General features: G+C 43.3%; 1 protein-coding gene across 1 annotated transcript in view; it reads right to left on the reverse strand.

The window, feature by feature from the left end:
• Window positions 1-25900, reverse strand: part of nrxn2b (neurexin 2b) — a gene marked incomplete at its 3' end in the record, with an annotated part of 753200 nt that overhangs the window by 413752 nt on the left and 313548 nt on the right. The window contains exons 8-10 of the mRNA XM_080519167.1: window positions 23173-23556; window positions 20092-20295; window positions 16941-16967 (exon numbers count right to left, since the gene is read on the reverse strand). Of these exons, the coding sequence (XP_080375293.1) occupies window positions 16941-16967; window positions 20092-20295; window positions 23173-23556 (615 nt within the window). The remainder of the gene's footprint in view (window positions 1-16940; window positions 16968-20091; window positions 20296-23172; window positions 23557-25900) is intronic.

Raw genomic sequence — 25900 nt, forward strand, 5'->3', positions numbered from 1 at the left:
ATTTCAGCTGCATGAACTGGGAGCTGGTGGGTGTTTCTTGTGTGTACTGTAGCCTATGAACTGCAACTACGTGCTTGTCTTCCTTTCGAGAATTGTGGGAGTTGTGTGTGTGTGTGTGTGAGAGGTGCACTTCCGTTCAACCTTGCTGAGTAGAACGGTCCACACTGTGCACAATAGAAACATCTCCCACACAAACATGTTGTCCAGTTTTCGAGCAGTGCAAACAGACCAGTGCTCCTAATTGGACCATCGGGGGTTTGAGTGTGTCTGAGTTTCTGCGTCTGTGTGTGAGTGACAGATAGAGATGTGAAGAAAGTACAGGGGACAATTTTAATTCAGGTCTGAGGTTATAGATTGGGTAGAGGCGAGGGAGTTAAGAGGATAAATGGGGTGTGAGGGTCGTCGTGTGTGTGTGTGTGTGTGTATGCGAGCTTGTTTTACACGCTCTTATGGATCCAGAACCTGAGAGCCAACCCTTGTTGTAGGGTCTGGCCTGAAATCGGACTACCTTACAAAAGTTTAAATATATTAATTGGTACACTTCAATACTAAAAAAGTGTGTGTGTGTATGTGCTGGCTGGGGATTGTTGACACTGAAAACCAGTATATTATCCTGCATGAATGTGAGCGTCTCCCTTGCCTTTACTGTCCATGAGAATTTTTCAGGAATTTTTTTGGATGTTTGAGGAATCATCCCTTAGATTTCCATTTTCTATTTTTTTTTTTTTTCTCATATCAGCTTGAGTGCCAATGTAAGTGTTGCACGAGTGTGTGTTGCAGTTTATGTGCCAACCCTGTGCCCCGTCTCTCCTTTACCATCTGTGCTCCTGGCACGGCTCCTTAGTGTCGGTAATGAAGAGGAACGCCCCGACCCAACCCCCCTTCTCTTTTGCACACACACACACACACACACACACATACACGCACACACACACACGAACACACACACACACCCGTCTGGCTCTCTAACAATTATTTCCTACTTCAATATGTTCTCTTTACCCTCAAATGACTCCACTGCACTGAAAGCTAGTCCCTGCAAACATGCACACGCACACACACACGCGCACACACACACACACACACTGCAGTGTCCCAGGTATCCGAGCTTTAAAGACGACGCCCTCCTGAACCGCGTCTCTGAATCTGCTTGACTCACTATTGATTTTACTTTGTTAAACTGAGAGCCTCTTCAGTTGAAATGTCCCCACCAAAATGAACAAATCCTATAAATACTGGACTGAGATGGCCCAGAGTGTGCTTCCAAACATACTTGATTAACCCAGCCCATATTTTTTTTTTTCTTTTCCACATGCGCAAACACACGTACACACACCTTTCGTGGTTAAACGTGTGCATGCCCAATTCGAGAGCACCTGCACTGCGAAATTCCCAGTCCCAGTTTCACACCCAGCATTAATCAGAAGTGCGATATATACGTGACATTACTTCTTACCTCACTTTGCCTCTCAAGCTGAATAAATCATATAGAATCACACTGAATCCATTGCTGTTTACCGGAATGGCCAATATTAACGTTTTTTCCTATCTAACAATTTGTCAAAATGTTTCCTTTGCTAACTCACCCCAGTGGATAATCAAGCACAACCTCGGTTGCACAACATCCAGCCTACATATGCACACACCTTCATCCTGCTATTTATCAAGCAATCTTAACTATGCAGACTTTAGTTGGAGATTGCCAGCAGGGAGCAAAGTAATGCCATTTGGCTGTATTATGGATGGCGTTGGGGAAGCATTTTTAATTTAGAAAAATGAAAAATACTACTTTTATGGTACCAACTTGAAGATAAACGTGAGGATGGGGTTTTAGGATGTTTTCAAACAAAGTTTTGAATGTCATGTTCTGTGAATGTGACGATTCACACAGTGAAAATTAAAAATATGTTGTAATAATGGGACATTTTGGGGGTCTGTTTATGCAACAGTGATGCTCTGAGCCGCCATGGAGACAGAAGAAAACACAACTTTTGGAAAATGCTTCAACCTGGTTACTGTGGAATTGAGACTTTTCTTAAACACTGCTACTTCACATGCATATCACAAATAGTTCTTTGCACGCTTGAGGGGATAGACAATAAAAACAATGGTGACTTCCCGGGTTTCCATATTCTCCTGGGACTTGGTAGTTTTATTGTTGTGAGTCACTGTAATAACAATCCAATTTAATTGTTTGTCCATACAAATGTCCATGTAGGCCCATTGCTATTGTTTATAGCATATTGTTCTCTGCACACATGTATGTGTGGTTTCATGATAAAAAACAAACACCGACCACTAGTGGCCAAACTGCGAATGACACCATTTCATAAGCATAACGGGCCTAAACTTTTAATGTAATTTATTGCCTTTGGATGAGTCCCTGATAAAAGTTTATCTCATTTTTAAGATACAAGATATCTGTATTTCAACCAAAATGTTGATACAAGAGAAGTGACAAAATCTATTGGTGAGACAACTTCGGTCTGGCTTGTGGGTGATGCATACAATAGAATGTACCACTATGCAAGAGAAATGTATATTATCCCACCCTGTAGTATAAATTGCACCCCATGTTTTTAGAGTAGAATCTTTATAAATAATATAAAGGCAGTTACAAATTGAAAAAAACAAAACAAAACAACAAACCTGTAATGTCATTTTCATCTCAAAGGTTTTGAAAATATTAAATAATGAAATTACATTGTTTAAAAAACAAAACCACACATTCGAACATAAATATCAGGCCTGTGACATGATAAAGCTGGTGCCAAATTACAAACACGTCATGAAGCCTTCTAACAGATGGCTGATCATAATAGGGTAGGTTCTTAATTAGATGAAAAGTTCAAACAAAATTGTTTATGAGTTTTCTTTTGGGTTTTTTTAAGCCATTATCGGCAAAAAGAATGAACCTAAAACAAACATTGATAGGTTGAGTAGAGAACATGCAGCACGTAAGTCAGTTTTATCCCTATGTGTTTCCTCTCGTCACATCTACTGAATCAAACATTCCCCCGCACTCCATCACGCACGACTGTCACTGAACTGTTATGAGAGCACTGTTTCATTCGCTTTTTTTGGGACACCATGCCTTGCCAAGCTCCAGGTCCTATGCCCTTTCCCTCACGCCCGCTTCCAATGAGCGCTCCCTCAGGCCAGCTCGGCCCGGAGCAGATGGGTCGGTTCAGCATGGCATCACACCAGCCGACACAGCGGCATGTCAAACAGGCGGTCAGAGCGCCTGGGCATTGCCAAGCGCGGACATACTGTACCGCCATATGGGAATAGCGCGCGTCGAGTTCTCGCGCGGTTAAATTGACAGAGTGGGATACATGGGCCGGTTCGCCCGCAAATCACAATAAATAGATCCAGATGCCAGAGTGTATCGACGCTGAGGGCGGAAGCGCGCACAAAAACACAACATTGACTATTTACCAGACTGTGGTCAAGGGCTCAGTTTTTGCATGCTTCCAGCACGAGTGAACACTCTCAAATGCTCACAGTTGTCTCTGCGCACACACACACACACACACACACACGCACACACACACACAGAATGCAGTGTCTGACTCGCCAAAAGGCACAATCACACACCATCCACTTTATCCATCAGACAGCAATAAAGGACACACAATCCTGTACTCCACTCTGGCAGTCGCTTTCATTTATACACTGGTAGCGACACACACACACACACACACACGCACACACACACACACACACACACACACACACACACACACACACACACCTCTCAGTCCCTTGCAGACGGTGACGACGGCCTGTGTTTGGGAGGTTAATGGCTGTTTGCTCCTCACAACCTTCACACTTGATTACTCAAGTCGACCGCTGTCTGGGCAGCAGGGGTGTTTTGGAAGGGGTGTGGGAATGGAGGGGGACATCAACCCCCCCCCCCCCCCCCCCCCCCCCCAACCACCACCCCCACCAAACACACACACCGTTTCCGCTCTTGCATGTTCATTAGGAATGCTAATGCGCGACTGAGGACACCCAGTGCAAAATGCAAGGAACTGTTGGCGTTTTCAAACCCCGATGGGATTTTGTAAATGTATTCAGGTTTCCAGTTAGTTGTTTGATTTTCGTAACAAAACACGGCGAGGATAAATTATTTGCGACTGCCTTTTTAAATAAATAGACCAAACAACCGTAGATCTTGACAGGTGGCACAGGAGAGCATGTTTCAAAGACTGCTTCATATGCAGGCCACATGTTTATTTATTACGTTTCAGGTAATTCAGTGAGGCCTTTGAGATGCATATGATCATCATCTGATTTCCATTTGAAAGTGAAGGCTCTGTGGATAATTTTGGGCATTACAATAAAGTGCGGCAGAAATTACACGCCCACTATAGCGTGGCACTTTACATACCAAGTGCGAGAACAGCAGCTACAGCATGAAATATCTGCACGCTGTTGTGAAGTGGCTAAATCTGTCGATCCAAACAAATCTCACAGTTGTTATCCAGGGAACATCGAGTTCGGAATTACAGTTTTTGAACTGTGAAGGATGGTGCAGCTTAACAGATCCACAAATATTTCCCTAATAGACAATCAAAACACGCATAATGAACTTTAGAGGGTTCAGCTCGTGAAAGTATGTATGTCACAAACAGAATACAAAATACTTACAGGATAAGTTGTATACTTATGCGACATTGTCTGATTGCATTTCATATGAAAAAAAACCCAAACACAAATCAGCCAATCACATGACCGCTGGAAATCAAATTGAGCAAGAGAATGGGACGGGAAGGTGATTTAATTGACTGTGGCTTGCATGGTTGATGGCCTGAGTTACTCAAAACCTGCTGATCTGCTGGGATTTTCACACCAAACCATCTCCAGGGTGACAAACCCAGAAATATCTCTTCAGCAGCAGTTCCCCAGGACAGAGCGACTTGTTGATGCCAGAAGACGGAGGATAATGGACAGAGATGGGAGATCAGGAGCTCGACTCAAGTCTGGTTCCAGCCTGCAGTGTGCGGAAGAGCTTTCCCAATAGAGTGAAGCTTGAAACTGCAGAAGACTTACACCAGGAGCCTCTGATGCCTGCTGAGAACAGGAACTGTGCTCCTGACGATTGGAAAAACCTCGTCTCCCTTTCTGCTGCCAGAAGGTTTAGACTCCACAGTCTACCTGAGGATTGAGGCTGACCATGACCACAGTGTAGCAGGTCCTGGTGGATACGTCCGGCAGGGTAACGGAGATCGAATCATGATGATGAGCTCAGGAGACATAAAAGGCCTCCAATCTGCACCTTGTTTAGCTGAAGGTGTAATCTGGTCCTAGCGTGGTCCACCTAATGTGTTAGTTGATGTGTGTAAGGCTTTCATAACTATTAAATAATTGCTTCACGAGACAATATCAAGTAGGCAAGTATGCACTCAGTGAGCGACTGTTTCAATGTATTTCCTCTTTCACCTGCATTTTTCCTTCAGGTAGCCGAGGAGGAATCCGACGAGCTGACTTGTGAAACGGGAACAGGTGCGCTTGTTTACGAGGAGTGAAGAGGAGGCCTCTGGGAAATCAAGACAATTTACGTTGCTCTGTCTTCACCCTTAATGTGAAATATAAAGAGGGCTGATTGAAGATAGTACATCTGTGAAGTGTTTCTTTCTTCTTTCTTACAGGAGAAACACTGACTGAACGGATATCGACCGCAGTAATGAGTGTAATTTTTACACCCGTATCCATCATTTAAGTAATAACGACTTTACGTAAACAAAGGCGATCGATGGATACGCATAAGGAGCTATTGAAAAGTTTGATTGGAGCCTTGTGGAGCATGGTACGGAGCGGAGACTTCAGAAGATGTCATTTAGTATTCAATGTGCTCCAAGCATGGCACATTCCACTAATTGTAGCCACAGGGACGCAATTTACGTTTTGGATCAAAAACTCTGTGAATCATATAGAAATGCATACATAACTAATGCTGTAACAAACATATTTATGTGCCCCATGTGAGTGGAAAATAAATAATAACACATCATTGTTATTTCTGATTTCATTAGTGAGCTCATTAAGTCATAGGAACTCGGAAAGTGCCATTTCCGAGTTGAGGGAGCTTGGTAACAAGTAACAAGCAACATAATCTGCATCAAAATGGCAAACAATTGGTTTGGCTGTCTGTTTACCTGACAACGGTGCTTGAGCCACTGAAAACTTTTTGAAACCGGCTCCCATGGCGGAACGTTTTGAAAAATGCTCCTAATGCTCAGCGGAAATTGTGGGAAATTGCACAAATTTCTCTTGTAGTTTTCATTGTTGAGAGTCACCCGGAATAATAATGTAACTTTGTTGTAGGTCCAATCTTTATTAAATCTTTATGTGGCCACGCTACGACATCACAGCTACTATAGAGACCAGCTAATGTTACTTACTGTACATATGTCATGTTGCAGTCAGGAATTATTTCAGGAGTAATGACGGACTCCTTGTTTAACAAATGTGCCACAGAGTTTAATCTGAAACAATGGCTTTACTACTTCTAACTGTTACTCCAGTGAAAAACAGGGGCTGTGTACTTCTCATAATTGCAATCAGTCAACACAATTTGTTGAAATAACATAGAATATATGAACACTTTTTATAACAATACTGTGTGTGTGAACGATTGTCTGTGTTAAAATGTAATGTTGTCGCACCATGTTAGCTGGAAAACTCCCGGAAGCTCCTGATTTCAATGAATGAGAACAGAAGAGGACAACATTACCCCCCCAAAATGATGTAAGTCCACATAAAATAGCCTTAATACAGTTTAAATTGTCATTAGGTGCATGACAAATAAACACACAATTGAGTTACCGTGGTGGTTTTCAAAGTGTTTTAGGGATATTGCATATTTCTCTTAGTCATTCCAGGTTTGACTCCACAGTGAGAGAGAGAAAAAAAAAAAATCAAAGTGCTCCCAGCAGTCCGCAAGCCTAAACCCTTTCTTACACGTGTGGCTGAAAGTGAATTTACAAAAGGTAGGACTATGCTAATGACGGCTCATTCAAAGACCCGGGGGTTGCCACTTTATGATTCATGACTGGTAACTGCGTTAACTTCCTTCATTGACTTTCAGATGCAGAGGTGTCGCCTTTAAAAATGAGCCGGGCGGCAGCTAAATTGGATGTTTTTTGGGCGACCACTCGGGCCCATTCTATATACATTATACATGTGTGTTTGGATGGAGGAGCTAATATACGGCGGCTCTTTCTTTTTGCTTTAGTCACTCTGCGGGCACCGTCGCGGCATCATTTACCAAATGGTTATTATATACACATCGCATATGTGGGAATGGAAGCAGAAACGACTTTTCTACCGCTGCAGGATGGGGTTTATAGGAAGGCTGAGGGGGTTCTTCGACGGAGGCAAGCGACCCATATGGACTTGTTATTTTCCTGAAAAAGTGAAGCCTGATAGCGGGAAATAAGTTACGTAAGCCTGCAGGAGTTAACATGGTTTCAATGGCAAGAGACAGGATTATCAGGATAAGACCTCTTTTTGACGATAATGCCATTTGGCTGCTATCTTAAGATGTATTTTCTAACTCAAAGGAGCGCGGACCTATCTCTGCAGATCTAATAAAAAGGCTGGGCGTGTTTCAGTGTGTGTGTGTGTGTGTGCACGCATTTGAGTGTGCCATCTAAATGGCAGCCATCTGCTAGCAGCAAAGATGCAGTGATGGAAACGGAAGATATAAGCGGATAAAAAAACGCAAGGAGACATCTATATCAAGACCCTCCTCCATCTGTCTTTTTTCATTTCTCGCTCCTTTCTTCGACTCTGTTTCCGTGCACCTTTCCTCCCACGCTCTCACACACGAGCAGAGTGTACATTTCTCCTGCTACCTTTAATCTATTCACTACCTCCCCTACAATAGGACGAACCCTCTCCTGGCTCCGGTGAAAGAAAAGGCAGCTTCTTTTTGGGATGTTAAAAAAGCGGGGTGTCTGCTGGCAGTCAGCTCAGGACATGCCGACATCCCCCCCCCCCGTTCAGCTACATCCAGAACTCTTCCATGGTGCAGCAGTCCAAGCAGGAAAAAAAGTGACTCAGGGTGTCCAAATGTATCTGTAAGATTTTTTGTTTTGTACTTGTGTTGTCATGACAGGGCGCGAATAAGAAGAAGAAACAGATTATGACCCCCAGCTATGATTATCTACGCCTGCCGCTCTGACCCCCCCGCGCCAATTACAGAGATAAGGCGGCCTGTGCCTGTGTGCCTGTTTTCTTTGGTCTCTGTGCGACGCTTGCCTGCACATGCACGACATTTGTATTCACCGGTTGCCGTCAGTCGCTGCACACTTCTTTTCCTCCCACTGTTCTTGCTCCTGTGTAGGAATGGGGGGGGGGGGGGGTGTACGAGTACATTAGCATGACAAGATAACTACTGTTGATAGTTCTAGAATGGCACACAGCCACACATTTACGTCGGGGAGATGGTTAGAGGAACAGCTGATTGATTCTGAGATGCAGGGGCAATAGATCACACATCTTCTCCGGACCCTCTCCACAATTTTCTGTGCGACCGCCAAATCTTCAAAGGACTGGCCGGAACCCCTTCTACCTTCGCAGACTGGCATCTGCACCCTCCATCATCTCCTTCTTATCATCTTCCTTCATCTTCTCGCTTCTTTTTAAATCCCCCCCCCCCCCTCCCTTTTCTAACACGCCTGTCTTTATCTCAAGCTCTGCAGAACAGTCCTGTTTTTTTTATGATTTGAATCATGTTTCCATGTATTGCTGAGGCAGCAGGGCATGGCCCCACGGGACAGCCATCAGTCCTGGGGAGCAGTATGTGTCTTGACAGCTCCAGGCTGCTGCAGGTTCTCTCATTAGATGGTATGTAATGAGCACACATCCACCCTACTGCTCCGAAAGAGGCAGAGTGGTTGTAGCATAGCTAATCCAGTCATTTCAGTCAAGAAGGCAGATCCCAGTTTAACACAAACCAGATCGCCTTTAAGAACGGCAGCACACATCTTCTCTGACTGCTGCTTTGCCCAAAACTTTACCGTGAAGCCAAATGCCGGTGAATACATCAACATCTCACCAACATGCTAAAGCCTCATTTATGCAAACATTTTAGGTTAAAAAAAAAAAGTGTTGTTTTTACATTGTCGATTCAGAAAAGATCTTACAACTATTCCCAGGCAGGGAAGTTGGAAACGGTGTAATTAGCATGGTGGGCTACTAGTGGGTGCTATTTGTTTTGGTAATGAAACCACACACACATGCATGCAGATACGCTACAACCGTCAACATTGTAAGTACACGGACATTCCTGGGAGAATTTGGATTATGATTCATGACAGTCTGGAGGCTGCTATTGTTATTATTGACCGTCTACTCATGCATGTGCAGAAGAACTATATACTTGGGCCAAACACGACAGTGACTCAACATGATCTCATAAACCTGGATATATCTGCATGTCGGTGAGTCACAAACATCCTTGTACCAACAGGCTCAGGGACGGTTTCAAAGCTCAATTAAGTGTGATCCACAATTTTATTAACGACACAATAGTTTCATAATGGTGTTTATATTACTGATCAGGATAACATATTATAAACACATGCCATCAGTGGTGATATCCACCAGAAAACACAAGCCACTTTATGATGAAGGAAATTATTTATTCGTAGTTTCCCACCTACTACTCTGCTACTCACACTTTTACACTCTTAAGTGGTCCAGTACAATAGCACTGTCATAAAAATAATGATCAATCTGCCTTGATGTGATCATACATGAAGGTGATTGTATATAAAGTTTAGGTATTTCACTGTCTCTTTGTTTTGTTTTTTTTTGCTGTTGAAACCAGTTTATTACAATGAAAAACAATAAAATATTTTATACGCATCACACATGGGTGCAGTCTGCAGTGTGTCCCCGATCCCAGATAATCAGGCTGCACAGCTCAAGAGTGACAACCGAAAAGGCCACTATATAGACAAAAGCTGGGTTGGGCACGTGTGATTCAGAATATATTATTGGTCAAAATGAATCATGTATAGACACTCCAATACCCTTGTTTATGAAGTCGATGCTCAACATGCAACCCTCGCTGTCAGTGGGCCCGACAGCTAATCTCCAAGGACGTGATGGTTTCTTGTCCGAGACAAGGTCCCACAGTGGAAAAGACTGAAGCTGATTTTATAAGCTGGAGGATATCAAAAATTGCTGCCAGAATCCAAGTGGACAAGCAAATCTGGCTTTAGATGATTTGTATTAGACCACAAGGGTAAGAAAGGCCATCTCTCTACCCTGTTAGGTCTCTTCAGCACATTGCCTTGCGTGTCAGTGGACAGGAGGAAGGGATACATGTGGATGTATATGGAAGCAGAAAGAAAAACAGCTATATTGCCCTTGTCAGATCTTTTACATTCACTTCTAAACTACTCTAACTGTGGTTCATCTCCTTGTGGACTTCACCTTATGTATCACAATATCGCTCTTTACGGAAAAGGCTTATTCCATGATTTGGGCAAGTATGTCTAACAGGAACTCTTATGTATGAATTATGCTTTAGAAATGTTCATTTTCTAAATCATCCACATATGCATGGAGAATGGGCAAGTCCAAACAACCTGACAAAGACTTTCTAATGGAAACCAAGAGATGCTATCTCTCCAGTGAGTCCAGGTGGCTGTACCTTGTATGCCTCTAATTGGAGGTGATTAAGAAGATTCTCAATTATATGTCCGAACAACCTCAATTGGCTCCTTTCAATATGGCATGTAGCATTTCTACTTTGACGACCCCCTGGATGGCCCATCACGTCACGTAAAATAATAGATTTTATCGATTATCTCCATCTTTTAAGTGACGGTTGGATCGTTGCTGGAGCAATAAACAAAGAGCTCGGCTTTAAGCCTCACCTCGCTTATGACCACACGTCAATAAGACCCCAACACATCGAAACGACGTGGGTTTGCGAACTCTACTGAAAGAGTCATGAAATATTTTTGTTTTCATTCGAGAGCCACTGAGGCGTTAATCCTACGACTAACGGCTTCAGACTTGGCTGCATAGTACTCTAGTGTACACAAGAGGCGCGCTCGGTGCCAGGTCAATATCATCTCCAAAAAGCCCTCGGCTTTGCCAAACCACCCTGACAATGACTATCACAAAGAAAAGCTTAGGAAAAGAATGGCCTTGGTTAAGTTGAACTCCAATGTGATACAGAATATGGAAAACTTAATAGTGTGTGAAGGAATCCCACATTTCTGAAAGACCTCTCACAAGACCTCTTAGGAAATATGGTAGATGGCCATCGACAAATGTACAAAATGTAGATTGGAAGGTAGTGAAGACCAAAGGCAGACCCAAGTAGCCTTGATTACGAAAATGAAAACCAGAATGAGGCCCTTTATAGAATCTTAAGCCGACTTGGAAAACTCCGTCTTTATCACAGTTGGTGTGGCCAGCGATTTTTTGGCTTCACTGTCCTGTTTTGGCAAATCACAGATGGGAGGAGGTAATTTGAGAAAGATCCACAGAAAACAAAAAAAAACAAAAAAAAAGTGTTGGCTGAAGCTGTTCCCCCCCCCAACAACTGGTAAGAAGACAGAGCTACAAAGCGCTGTCTGTTTGAAGGTAAATTAGCAGATAATTCTTCATGCTCCTATGTTGTTACACAAATGCCTCCAGCTGTATTTGAAGAAGAAAAAAAAAAAAGTCCTATCAGGTCAAATCTGTTTAACATTTAAAGAGCGGTTTTCGTTTGCTCCAATAAATCACACAAAAGAGTAAATGTATTTAAATTAGGTGGCTTTTCTCTCTCGTTTTTGGCAGCTACGACAAACATGTTTTGTATTTCTTATTTTTGCTGCGTATTCCACCGCCTGCCGTCACATTCATGCCCCTTAATTGCATTTAAAAGTGTCAACGTCTTGAAAATGCGCAAGTAATTTCTGCTGTCCATTGTTGAATTAGGTGATTGATTTGAACATAAATCAATTTCTAGAGAAATTATGTACCCGGCTCTGAAGGCGCACCCATCTAAGACATTATGTTAATATTACACTCCTCTCATTGGCTCATTGCATCACATTTGGCCTGGAGTTGTGGAGGATAAAAGGAACATTAAATAAAAGCAGGGCTATCCTCCACTGGAGCATTAAATTGCCTTTAAGAATCAAATCCAAACCCAAGCATCTCCAAAATAAATTTTATACAGTCCGACTCTGATACATGCTCCGACTTTCCAAAGTGAAGGGCGTTGTGCATGCGGAGAGCGACTTGGAGTGCCGACTGCAAATCCATCTCTGACATCTCCTTGGCTCCCGAAAAGGATGCAATGACTCACAGTGTGAGCTTGTGATTGGAAACTCATTCAAATTCAATATTTGTGATTCGCGGAGAAAATAAGTGAACGCCATCTGCTCGGAGACGAGCGGAGGGGCGAAAGAAGAAAAAAAGCTGGGGAGGCGAACACGGAGCCAATACGATACAAATTCGATTGAACAAGTTGCATTTTTTTGGATTCTGCACGGCTGACGGTTCTCCGCATGGACTGCAGCGAAATATGTGCGGCGAGTGGCGTCACGTGAACTACAGCGCAATATTCAGCAGTCGTGAGGAGAACACGGGGGGGAGGGGGAGGGTTTACATCTGAAAAACTGAGACGAAGCAGTCAAAATTTGATGTGTGTCTGTAGGAGCAGAATCATTCATCTACCCACGACAGGTGCATTAATTCTGTGTGTGAGCATTGTTCGCCGATGCCATTGCAAAAGGAATGCACTCATTCCCTGGCACCATTAGTCATCAGCGTACTATTCTTATTGTGTGTGAAGTGTAAAAAAATGTTGACCCAAATCTTTTCAACTTGAAAAGTATTGAGTTGTACGACGGGAAGATCAGTGGAAACAAGCCACGGGATGCCCACTTACTACAAAATGGAAAGGAGTCATGTTTGCACGTATGAACCAGAAGAAGCACCACTTATTGAACTCCACATGTTTGATCATTTTTTACATATTTAAACTGTCATTTTACTATCCGCTGATGCCTTTGCCCTGTCCGCTGGGAGAAACTGAGTAGGCTGACTATATTCACTGTTTGGTTTAGTGCTGAGGAGGAATAGGAAGAACAAACTAAAGGTCAGGTGGATGCCTTTGCCCCGCTTGATTTTGTTTGAGATTAAGTGTTGGTGTGAAGAAAGAAATGGAGGGTGGAGCTATTATGCACTGTTTCATTCACCCACATTGTAAAACTGAACTTTTCCTACTCATGCTGGTGCCCACTGTCTGCTTGATTTTCATTCATTTCTTCAACTGGGGCATTTTGTATGAATAAAAGCTCCACATTTATCTCAGTCTGTGGTTAACAGGCTCAACACAGCAACTTCCGTCAAAGTCGATAACTGTACTACCACAATCCCCTCTTCTCAGTTTGACCCTGAATGTCTTCTTATTGCAATTTTGATTTATTCTGCTGCGAGTAAGTTTATGTCTGACTGATAGTTGTTTTCTGTCCTCTCCTTTTCTCTCCTTCTATCCCCTAACTCCAACCAGAACAGCAGAACGTCTCCATTTAAGTATACATAGAAATAAAACTGAACTGAATTGAATTCACTGTTGCATAGGAGTCACAGCAGGTCTGAATTTACACCATAGTGCTGTTTAGCTCTCTCTCTCTCGCTCGCTCTCTCTCGCTCGCTCGCTCTCTCTCTGCATGTGGGTTGAAACAAGTTCTTCACAAATCTTATAATGTGGAAAATATTATGAAGTCCAGCATTCAAAAATCACCGCTTAGTGTCAGATCCAATTCAATATATAATTCTCGCTTAAAAAAAAAAAAAAATCCAACCTCAAAAAAACACCTTTAGAAATCAGGAAATTGTAGGCATTGTTAAAGGTTTGGCCTACTTACAATCAAGTACTTTTCCTGGACAAAGTAATATGTTATCTGAAAAAACTGTACCCAATATATGAGTCACTAGAGTATTTTGTTGCATTTATGTAAATAATTTGTGAACACAAACACTTATTTTAGTTTCTAAAACAATTCAACCATATCTTGAACAATATTTTTCTTTAAGTTAATCATATTTAAAGAATTTAATCTTGATATTAACATATAATATGCTTAAGTTATTTAATTGGAGGTCTCTTTTGTTCCATTTTGGGGGCCATTAACATGAAAACGGTGCTCAGAGCCATTGAATAAATAACTTTTTGAAAATGCTTAGAGTCTGTCTCGAGCATGCTAACTCCATTGTTTTCAAAATTTCTGCTGTTTACGTGGAAACTGACATTGTTTTCAAAATGTTCACATGTAAATTTGAAACTCTTCTGAAGGATAAAAGGCACAAAATTGAAGTATTTATACTAGCCTAAATGTACTTTGTTTTACGAGAGTAAAGGAAGTATTAATGGCCATTTTTGTAGTGTTACAGAAATATTTCAGCATTAGTATTCAAAAAAGAATTTGAGAATACTCCATTTACCGAAACTGAAATAGATATTTAAAACGTCTTATTGTGATTTCTGTTTTAATAAAGTGACTCGTGAATTAGTTTCTTTGTGCACCTACTAGTGCTGAGGAACATGTTTAAATCTGACTTCCATGACTTGTAATTACATTTCCCCTCCCATATAGGTGGGATTTGTATATAATGGCTGTAACATTAATCTCCATCTCATCTCCACACGCGACGGTTCTGGAGTGACTGTTTCCAGGTGGAGAGGCCAAAGGCTGCAACATTAGCAGACGGAGCGCTCGCACCCCACACGCTGGCCATATGTCACGCCAAATCTCATCGTGTCTTGCACTAAGAGAAGGTGCTGCTAGTGGCTTAAAGGCCACCATCCAAACAGATACCATCAGCACCGACATGGTGACCTGAGCGGCGCTGAGAGCTACCGCTCTGCTCTATATCATATCTGGAAGTCTTAAGCCGGGGGAACCGGGTCACGGGCGTCCTGCAATAACACGCGAGGCCGATCTTCCTCTTCCTGAGCCTTGAAAGACATTTTAAAATCCAGGCGATCAGGAAACGTCCACCAGGTCAATAGCTGGCACTGGGATTTGATTGACTGCTGCAGTTTGCAAATCCCTTGACATTGGTGCATTCAACTGATTTATTGGCACATTTTTTTTTTTTTCATTGTAATGCCACATCAACAGTGCTGTTTACTCCTTCAGAGAATTCCATTAGTTTGCTACCTGCATTCACAGAGGAGCCTTTTTTTTTTTTTCCAACTCAAATTCAAGGCTTTTGTTACTCCAGGCTCAGAAGGAGACATCGACCGGGAGATGTCATGGCGGTGAATAAAATGTTGTCTGTAGTTTCTGCCGGGCTCGCTTACTCTTTCTCTCTCTCCCTCAGTCCCCCCCCCCCCTTCTCAAACACACTCCGTTCCTCTTCTTTACACATGCTCGCATTTTGGAATCTGAGCCGCCACGAGGCAGAACATCACTGGACAAAAAGGTGTGCGGTCAACCAAAGACTACAAAGGTTAGGCGCCCACAAAGCCACAGAAACTCTGGGGTGTCGTTTTTGTGAGCGAATCAATATTGAAACCAGGCAATGAGGTGTTATTCCAATTTGGTTTGATAAAACATGAAGAATTTCTCAAGGGGAAAAAAAATGGAAGACCTCTGCATACTGTTTGAGGCGCACCGTCGCTTTCAATTGAAAGACGAATCTGACTTGGACTGATAGTCCAATAAAGACGTGGGACAGTTCTGACCTGGCAAATAGAAATGTACAGGAAACAAGCACCTTAAACACGTTCAGCCTCCAACTCCTCTCCTTGCAGCAGGGAGATCTCGCTGTATTCATGGTGCTGCACTGACATCCAGTGGCCAAATGGATCATTTACATCTTCTAGGGACTTCTGGATAAATGTGTGTGCCAACGTGACTCAGTGAAGGTGGAGAACTTAAGATCACACCACCTCACAGACGACTCACATCCCTCCTTCCAAGCTGATGTTTAGAAACAAATGTAAACATAAACCTTGACTTGTAATCAATAACACTGACAGAAACTCACTTGTCTAGAAAAACAAGCAGAAATGCAATATTTCCTACCTGCATCTTTTTTTCCCCAGTCACACGACACAAGAAGACACGCAATTGTCACGGCAAACATGAGGTTTTCTTCCTTTTTTTTTTTTTGTGCCACCGCAGCCGGCGGTACTTACCTGCGGGCTGATTGTTCAATTGTCAGTGGCCGTGATGGAAATAACAATTTTCTATCATTCTTGCCAGCATGAGGCAGAAAAACCTGAGCTTGTTCGGGGAAACAAGCACACGCCAGGTGGTGCTGGTCTCTCAGCAGATAAGCAATTAGCTTTCCGGGGGCCCCCCCCCCAAAAAAAATAACCCTAGTTTGGCCCACATAGAAAAAACAAGCAACACCTGCGTGTGCCCGCACCCAAGCTCCGCACTGCATAATAGAAAATAGGAACATCCAACAGGGAAGGATCAAGTTGACCTTTTTTTTTTTTTTCATAGAAAAGGTTGGCAGGAAAATGACTGAAATGGGTAATAAGCAGGGTAAAAATGGAATAATTTCATAGCTGAGCGAGGTAGGTAAGAGAGGATGGGAAATCCAGATGATTATGCAAGTGAAATGATAATTAAATCCGCGAGAGCGGGAGAAAATTAAAGCGATTTAATAGAGAGAAGTAAAAAAAAAATAAAAAAAAAATTATAAAAAAAAACTCAAATCAGACATTTCAAAGTAGAAGAGGTGAGGATGGATGGACTTATAAATGAGGGTGAAGGATGAAAAGAGAGGAAATGAGGGAGGAAAGAAAAAGGCGGGAAATATGGAGGAGAACAGGCAGCGGGTAATGAGAGAGGTGTCGCTAATCATGAGGTTTCAGGAGAGAGAGCACAGAATTGGGATGAGAGAGACATTTTTTTTAAACATTTTAGTCAGAAAAATTGGATAGGACCACTTACTGAGTCTACAGTCTATCCTGATACAATCTGGCGGGAGAGAGAGCGAAATGGTGAGATCGGATAAAGAGGAAAGAGACAGAAGATAAGAGAGAGAGAGAGAGGGAGAGAAAAAGACATTTTACATCCTTCAAGGTACATTCTGCAGACAACCAAGCATTTTGCTCTGAGGCCACCATCCGGGGACAGACTCTGAGTCAGGATCACCCTTTTCTTCCATCAGTCCCAGCACCAGCACCTCCTCCCCCCCCCACGCCCCCCCACCCAAAGCACGGCAGAAGGCAAGACGTACCACAGCGCTTTCATCACAGCGATGAAATTTCATTATGCAAAGCGATGACATGAATACATATTAAAAAGTTATCACAGGCACTTGGAATTAGGAGGTCCTGTGGAAGTAACCCCCCCCTCCCCTCCCCCCGGAATAACGAGCATCAAACTTTGAGCGTGCCATCTGGCAAAGACGCCATGCACTTTTAATCCTCCTCAATATTTCATGTCACTTCTTCCGTTCTTTCCGAAGCAGGATGAACTTAATTGCCTCGGTAAACAAGCTACGCAGAACCAGATGATTCCTGCGAGACAGAGACGTTCTCGCCTGCGATCAGAGGACCTGACAGACGATCCCGTCTTTCAGTTAAAACTCTCACGCGGGGCAGACGAGGCGCCTCGCACCTGCAGCTCCCGTCGCGCTTGCCTTCTGCGGCACTTTGAGAGACCCAACAGCGTAAATGACGAGAAAGGGTGATCTGCACATCCCAGCCACGTTCTGCCCAGTGCACACCGGAACTGCAATGTTACAATTTGATATCTTTTGGCAGACGTTTACTCATTAAAACAGGGAATCACAGGGAAGTGACGCCTTGCAGAAAAAAAAGTGAAAAATCGAAACAAAATCAACCTGACGTGTGCATGTGGCAGCGCGGTTGGGTTGTGGTCTCGAGCTGTCAACCGCTACAGAATAGTGGACACAAACAGTCAGGGACCGGCGTCACCCTGTCGAGCTGCAGAGTTTCGTTTGGAATTCATGTCACGGCTCCTCATCTGATATCGGGCGTGGTCGCTCACCGGAAACAATGAAACTCAAAGCAGTGTCGTTCTGAAACATGCAGAGTAATTTGTAATTCGATGACCACTTTACGGCAAAATTAGCATGGAAAGCAGGTTATAACAGCTTAATAAGGGAAATATAGTTGGTAGAGAAATACACTGTGATAATTATGACAACGTTAAATATTAATACTTTACACGTTTGCTGTGATTCTCACTTTATTAGCTTTTCCAGAGGAAAATAAACCATTTATCAGAAATATCTATGCCAGAGAAATCTATGACCCTAATTAAAGCGAGAACCGCTGATTGATTAAAATTATTTTGCTAATCTGAAAGAGCTATTCCCTTGTTTTTCAGTGGATATGATGAGCAACTTTCTCCCTCCCAACTAACAATAATGTGCTAGCAACAAGCAGTTCTGCAAGATTGTGAGAATTAATGAAAATTATAACTATTTCGCCTCTAGAATGATAATAATCACACAAATGTGTTTATCAAGTTCCATTATTAAGTTTACTCCATTCAACATTCTTAAAGAAAACATTTGATTTCATTCAATTCAAATACCTAGAATCATTATGTGGTTTTATTTTTTATTTTTTTTAAATAAAATGATTTAGGGGTCTTTGTGAAGTTTCTATTGTGTTAAATGGATGTGTCCATCTACACTTTGAAATTGATTTGATTACATATTTACATCCTAAAACAGCATCTTTAAATCAGGTGAGATTTGTGTCACTTGATTTTGTGATTCATTTCCTCCCAGCAGGACTCCTTTTTGAGCAGCATTTGTTTGAAACGGACGGCTTTTTGGAGTTTGCTGTGAGGGATGAGCCTCTGGCGTGGAGGGAGGGTGATCGGGTGAAGGAATGGCCGCCGCGGGACTCGCGACAGCTCCAGTGGTGAGCCGGTCGCCCTGACTGTTTGATCCGAGGGCCGCAGACATACAGGCCATTGAAGGGATGAAAAGTTCCATCTTCCGAGACTTGGCCAGGTGGAAAGGGCTTCATGGGTGATTGAAAGAGTGAGAAGCACAAGGGGGGTAAGAGAAAGAGAGAGAGAGAGAGAGAGAGAGAGAGAGAGAGAGAGAGAGAGAGAGAGAGAGAGAGACAGAGAGAGAGAGAGAGAGAGAGAGAGAGAGAGAGAGAGAGAGAGAGAGAGGAATGGCCACCTTTACCCCGTCGCCTCCCCAAGCCCTCAGCCTCACCCTCGCTGTCTCTACGGTGGCTTAAACCCTGTCATGCTGCTCCCGGTGCTCTGCTCCTTCTAAGAGGGTCAGGACAGACTTAACATGTCCAGTTGTGGAAGGTCATACACGTCGTTCCCAGAGCTTTCATGTTCAATGGAAAGGAATTTGAAAGAGTGAACAGACTGGGTTGGTATTCCCGCTGCTAGCTCTTAAAGGGGGAACACATTCAGTCCTCCTGTGAAACCATCCGGCTTACAAAGTCTTTGGATAATTTCACGAACCTTTCTCGTTCGCATGACCTCCCAGACCCTTTTTACATCCAACCTTTTCTTTCAGAACTTGTAAATTTGCCTGTGATTAGGAGCTCAAGTCCCGAATCGGCACTGCAGCCGAGCAAAAAAGTGGAACCAATCGGCCCTTTGGCTGACTCCACTAAAAGAGGAACAAAGTGTGAGGAGGAGCGCGACAGCAGCAAGGCCACCTTGAAGGATTCCAGAAACAGTTTGAGGGGTTGAGACTCGGGGTCGAGCTGGGGATTTTTCATTTCAGATGGAGCTGTAGGGTTTTACTGTGTGAACAGGAGGGGATGGAGAGGTCAGAGGAAATGGAAGAGAGATTACTGCAGGGTGACTCCCCAGAGAGGGGATGCCTTCACATGTTGTCTTACTTCCCTGCACGGAGCAGAAGTTTGTGTATTTGTACCTCAGTTACGTCAAAAAGAAACACTACTCACGTTGTTTAAATGGTCCGATAGATACTGGCAGTCAATGTGCTCATCAAGAAGAAACTAGTTTGCTGTAACTGAGGGACAGATACTGAAACTCTCTGCCACTAAATTCCGACAACGGGAAAAGTGGTAGGATTACTGGCACGAGACCGGCACGTCCACAACGAGTCGCACAGCGGGCCTACCCAGGTTGACGGTGAGTTTGACTCGGCCCCCATCCAGCTCCAGTCGCAGGGTGTCCGCGGACTCCTTGGAGGTGGTGGCCATGAGGAGGCCGTAGGCCCGCTGGGACATGAAGCGCAGCGCCACGTCCTCGGCCTCCGTGTGCATGGTGACGGGCATGATGATCTTCAGGTACATGCTGCCGTCGTAACTCAGCACCGTCGCCTCTGCACAGAGTGGGGTGGGAGGGGCCGCAGAAAAGAGAAATGAGTTACCGAGGCGTCCATAAATGTTATCATGTGTCCAGGTGGGAGGCGATTCAATCGGGTCGGCACATGTCTTAGAAGAGGTATCAGCTTCATCACACTCAGGCCCCGTTTAGAGGACGACGTCTTCAACCAAAGATGGAAAATTTGCATGACAACGGTGTTCAGAGCCACTGAAAATGCACATTATTGAAATGCTACGGCATTTATTACTATTATTAATAACAACAACGTTTGCATCCCAAGTGGTATGACTCCCAGTCCATATTCTCCTGGGACTTGGTAATTTTGTAGTTGAATGTTGCTGGTACAAATCACTGCCTGGCTCATGAGAAACATGGCTTTTAAAAGTAAATGTAACAAAATAGTCAGGTCACAGAAGAAGACAGGAGCAAAGCTGTGTCAAAATAAAGTATTTTCTGTTTGTAACTACTTATCAGGCCAATTAATTCTCATTTCATACAACAATATTACACAAATTAATTATCTTGTAAAGCCATAACTGGAGCATTTTACCTGTACACTGTACCATATATCTGTGTTTTGTTCTTGTGTGTTTTCCCCTTTGGCTTTATTGTGCAGTCAAATAATAATGTAAATTCCTTTATTTGTCAAAAAGTTGTATATGGATGTCAGTTCTGTACCATAAGATCAAGGGATCACTCAGTAAACAGGGCGATCAAAGCAACAAACCCTACGAGAACTCATCGCGACGATCAAAGATCATATCAATCCTTTGACATTTCTCCCAGCATGGTATGGCGGCAGACTGCTGAATGAACATCTACACCTCTTGACATGTCATTTCAATCAGAAGTGAAATTCATTTGTACATAATGTTTCGTTCTTTTTTTCATTCCCTAGCTGTATTTGTGTTTTTTATAATACACCATGAACAGGAATTTGGGATAACATTAACTTAAAAGCAAATGCTTATTTGAATACATCAAATAATTTAGTAATAATGAATAATGTTATACATGTGAAAATGAATAAGAATAAAGATCTTGCTGCACTTCTTCAGACATTTAAATAGATTATAATGGATAAGACATCTCCAGCTATGTTTCAGGAAAATATAATATACTTTCATTATTTTTCAGCAAATGAATAGTAATAATATTGTTATTGCTATTGGTACTATTAGCATTTGTTCTTTTTAATTTAATTCATTCATATATTTTTTTGTAAATACACCACAATCAAGCCTGAGTTTAACTTATGAAGTTCAAATTCAAAGAGGAGAGCCACAATATTTAATATATTAAATATAAATACATTAAATATATTTAATATTTACAGTTTTTCCTTCTCGTAACTTGTTAATATTTTCCAAAAGCTTTATGTTATATCCAGCTTACTGTGTATGTAAAGGGATTTCTTTGAACAGCACTAAACACAAAACCAAAAACTATGTATACACAGTTAATCCAATGGCAAACAATGATCAGATTTAGTGGGTGAAAAAAGAAATTGGGGCCCCGAAAATCTCAGTATCACGCTCACATACGGGCGTCTCTCAAACTCGGCCATAAATAGACTGCGGTGCGGAGTGAGGTCTCCCTTGAGGCTCTTATCTGTGCGGCGAGGGTCGATATGTGTCACCACGGGCTAACACCGGTCACTGTCACAGGGGGCTTGAAGCTCTCTGCTCGCACGCAAACGAAAGGTTAAAGTGACCGTATTTATTAAGAGTACATGATTTGGACGCCCTCTACAAATGCTTCTTAACCCAAAGACATCAGTTGATCAAAACGGTGGAACTGGATGTCTTCTTCCGGTCTTGAAGTACCCCCGTCAGTCTATTTGCCAAGCAACCCTGATGCGTGATGACTTCATTAGAGCAGGAAGAAACAGCATCAGCCATTAGCCTCTTTGCATTCTGCTAATCTGTCAACTCAGTTTATAGACAGGAAGAAAGATGTGGCTGGTTATTAGAAGGAAAAAAGAAGCCCGTTCTTGCAGTAATGGGATCTTCCACTAGATGGCAGAAGAGCCTCATCAATAGTCCACATGTCGTCTCTGGGAACAGGCTTGAACTGTTCATGCATTCCCCTTAAAAATAAAGACGTAACATCCTCTGCCTCAACTGTCCTGATTTGAATTCCCCCCCCCCCCCCCCCCCCCCCACACCCCTTTTCCTCATTACCCTCCCCGTACCCTCAAAATCTTGCAGCGTCGCCGCTCGCTCACCCCCGCAGGCGAACAAAGATATGCCGCGGGACCGAGGTGCCCGAGGACTAATTGGGATGAATCAGACGACTCCGTTGACTGGTTCTCCCCTGCTCGTCTGCGGCGCGCACGCTGTGCTGGTTTGCGTGACTGGCACAGATGTTGGCGGGGGATCCGGTTTGATTTGCCAGATCTCTGCCAACGTCCCGGCACCTCAGAGTCGACCTGCCTCTCATCACTCTATCCTGGAGAGGCAGCCCGGAGGAAAACGGAGCCACGGGTGATGTCTAGTAAACATGTCACTTCTTGTTCAGGAAGTGCTGAAATACTCCTTTTACATGTGTTTTTTTCCTTTTAATTTTGAAGCTTTTTCATCTATTCATGGTGCCAGTAGCTGATGTTTTGTTGCTTACAGCTTATAGCTAAATAAAAAATTTTTTTTTCCCAATTCCTGTCTGGGTACTGTGTTTTTGTTGTGGTTGATATTTCTTAAGGGTGCGGTAAGACATTGGCCCACACACCCATACTTTACAGTAACTATATGGGTCCATTCAATTTTGAGTTTGTATGTTGCTCTGTGTTTGTGTGAGTGTCACACGCCTGTTTAGTAAAAACCATATGTATCTATTCAATCGATGCCCACACGAGCATCGCCCTCCCGCTCACCTATCTCACAGTTGGTGCCCAGGTACCCGGTGCCGGTGCAGTCGCAGATGTAGCGATTCCAGCCCTCTTTGCACATCCCTGCATTGCCACAGGGGGCGCTGCTGCAGCGCTTCTGCAGCTCCCGGGTGCAGAAGCTGCTGACGCCCAGCGCGCTCTGGATCTCGGACAGGCGGCGCACGTCGCGGCTCTTGCCGTCGATGAAGAGGTCGCGCACGCAGCCGACGTAGCCGTAGTTGAGCAGCGCCGTCCACACCTCCGGCGGCAGGATGAGGTCGGACTTGGTCTCCGGCAGCCCGCCCAGGTACATGTCGCTGTCCAGGTCCAGGATCTCGCTGCCCTCCGGGGAGCTGAAGGGTATGCTGCGGCTGTTGACGGAGATGGATCCTAAAAGGCAGAAGCACGAGGAGAGGGCAACCTTAGCCACCGAATCTCAAAACACGTGTGGGCTGCGGGTGACGTGTTTGTTTTGTGTTTAACTATTGGAACTGGTGATTGAAGAAGTGAGCGGTGTGGACAAGCAGGTGGGAAGTCAAGTGTGTGAGGGAGTGAAAGGACGAGTGGGAGGGGCGGTCGATGGCTGATCCAGGGACAAGGATGCGAGACAGAAGGACGTACAGGAATCAGGGAAGGGGTGGGGGGGGTGGGGGAGGGGGGGGGTGTAGATGACAGCAGCGTTTGCGTGTGTGTCTGTGTGCGCGCATCTGTGCGTGTGTCTAATGTGTCTGTAATAGGCTAAATGAAGGAGAAGGGAAGCAGCATGCAGCAGGGAGTGGGTGAAACAAAAGGCCCTCTCCCTTTCTGTGATTAACGACTCCATCTTAATTTTCTATTAAAAGCCAATTACAGCAGGAGCGGCTGTGAGATCACACACACGCACGCACACATGCACACACGCACACACACACACACACCTCCTCATTATAAGATACCATTAAGGGGGAGATATAATGTCCAAGGTGCTTGCCCACCTACAGATCATTCATCAGACATGCCTAAGAGTGCAGATGCTCTGGCTTTGTGTCCACAGGCAGGCCGCTAGCACTGCAATGCTAATGATACGACCCAGGTAACAAATACCACCAGTTGTGTTATTAGTAAACATCGCTTCCATTTAAAACAGCATTAAATGCAGGATGATTCAGAAGAACTTAAAGGCAGGTCAAAGGTCAGCAGAGCTTCGCCCTTGTCCACGTCAATCAGGTTTCGACTGGAAGTCTGATAGTAAATGTATTTTTGTCTTATTTATGATTTCAGGATCACTATTCAAATGTCCACTGCTGAAGATGTTCTCATCACGCAAACATTGCACCATTAGAAATCTAACATTTACTGTTAAGGAGGAAAGAATATCCTGCTAAATTTGAATGTTCATTGAATATATAAGCTATTTAGCAATATTTACATTTTTAAATCGTGTTTTTCTTTGAAGATTTACATTATAACTAACAACATTTTAAAGAATGTGGTGTTTCGTGAAATGTATTCACAAATATACTGCAATGAATATAGCATTAAAGACAATTTGGTGAACTGAAAGTAATCTCAACACATTGTGTCCTTTCGCATAATATGTCTCGGAAATCTCAACTTGAAATCTGAAAAGAAATTATTTGTCACTGCTGGTGATAACAGGTGTTAATGTTTAATATAGTTTGTTATCACAAAACAAACCTGACTCAGAGTCCACAGCAAGACATATTGCATAATACTAGTATACTGAATATAAAGCAGGTTTTTTTAAATCCTACCAATAGGTCTGGAAAAGTTGTGTCATCTTGTATTTGGTATCGAATGCGGTTGTCATCCTGAAACTGATCCTTGATCTCCTGCGTAAGCTGTGATGTTATCGCTATGGCAACACAACGAGGTAAACACAGGTCAGGTCACAGTCACCCGAAGTCACTGAGCGCCGGCTCCTCGTCTCTGTGTTTCACCAGTATTGCTTCCTGCTCCATCGCATAAAGAAAGGCGGTCAAATCCGGGGACTAGTAGGTTTTAGGTTCCAGTCCCACAGTGGTCATCGTCTTTAGGTTGTGTCATTCGGCAAGACGGCTTACGATTCTAAACCAGAGGCCCAGATTTACACAACAACATTTCTAAGTTTCATTGTGTTGTGGACGTCCGGTCACATGGCAACAGTGCTCAGAGCCACTGGGGACGTACGTTTTTGAAAACAGCTCCTAAATGTATTTCCACTTGAAATGTTGTGTAAATGGAACCTGAGAGGTTTGTCTCTTTAGCTCAAATGTTGGATTTCTCTATCCCATTACCACCTGGCAGATGGCTGTTTGTATGAATTTTACATCACACAGTCCTTATAATGTTTTGCAATTGCGAGACAAAAACACTATATTATTGTATAATACCTCTATGAATACTTTATTGAACTGTAGGGAAACTGGCATTCATGAAAGTGTAAATATGAGGTCAGTAGATGGAGGTATAGCATCTGAAATGTCTGTGTAGACATAGATACTGTACACAACCCACCGACCCAGCTATAACTCAAACTTATGTAAAAAGCTTCAGTTTGAACTTTTGTTTGTTTTTTTTGTTTTTTATGATGTGTTGCTGACATGCAAATTACACTTTTAAAATAATGGTCAAATGTCTTTCATTCAACATGTGACACTTTGCCTATCTTCTGTCCCAGATGGGAGAAGGCTTTATGAGATTTTTTTTAAATACTTCTCACACATCAGCCCGACTTCATTTGAATTTGAGTTGT

This window comes from Blennius ocellaris (genome assembly GCF_963422515.1).
Source record: "Blennius ocellaris genome assembly, chromosome: 23".
Classification (NCBI taxonomy): domain Eukaryota; kingdom Metazoa; phylum Chordata; class Actinopteri; order Blenniiformes; family Blenniidae; genus Blennius; species Blennius ocellaris.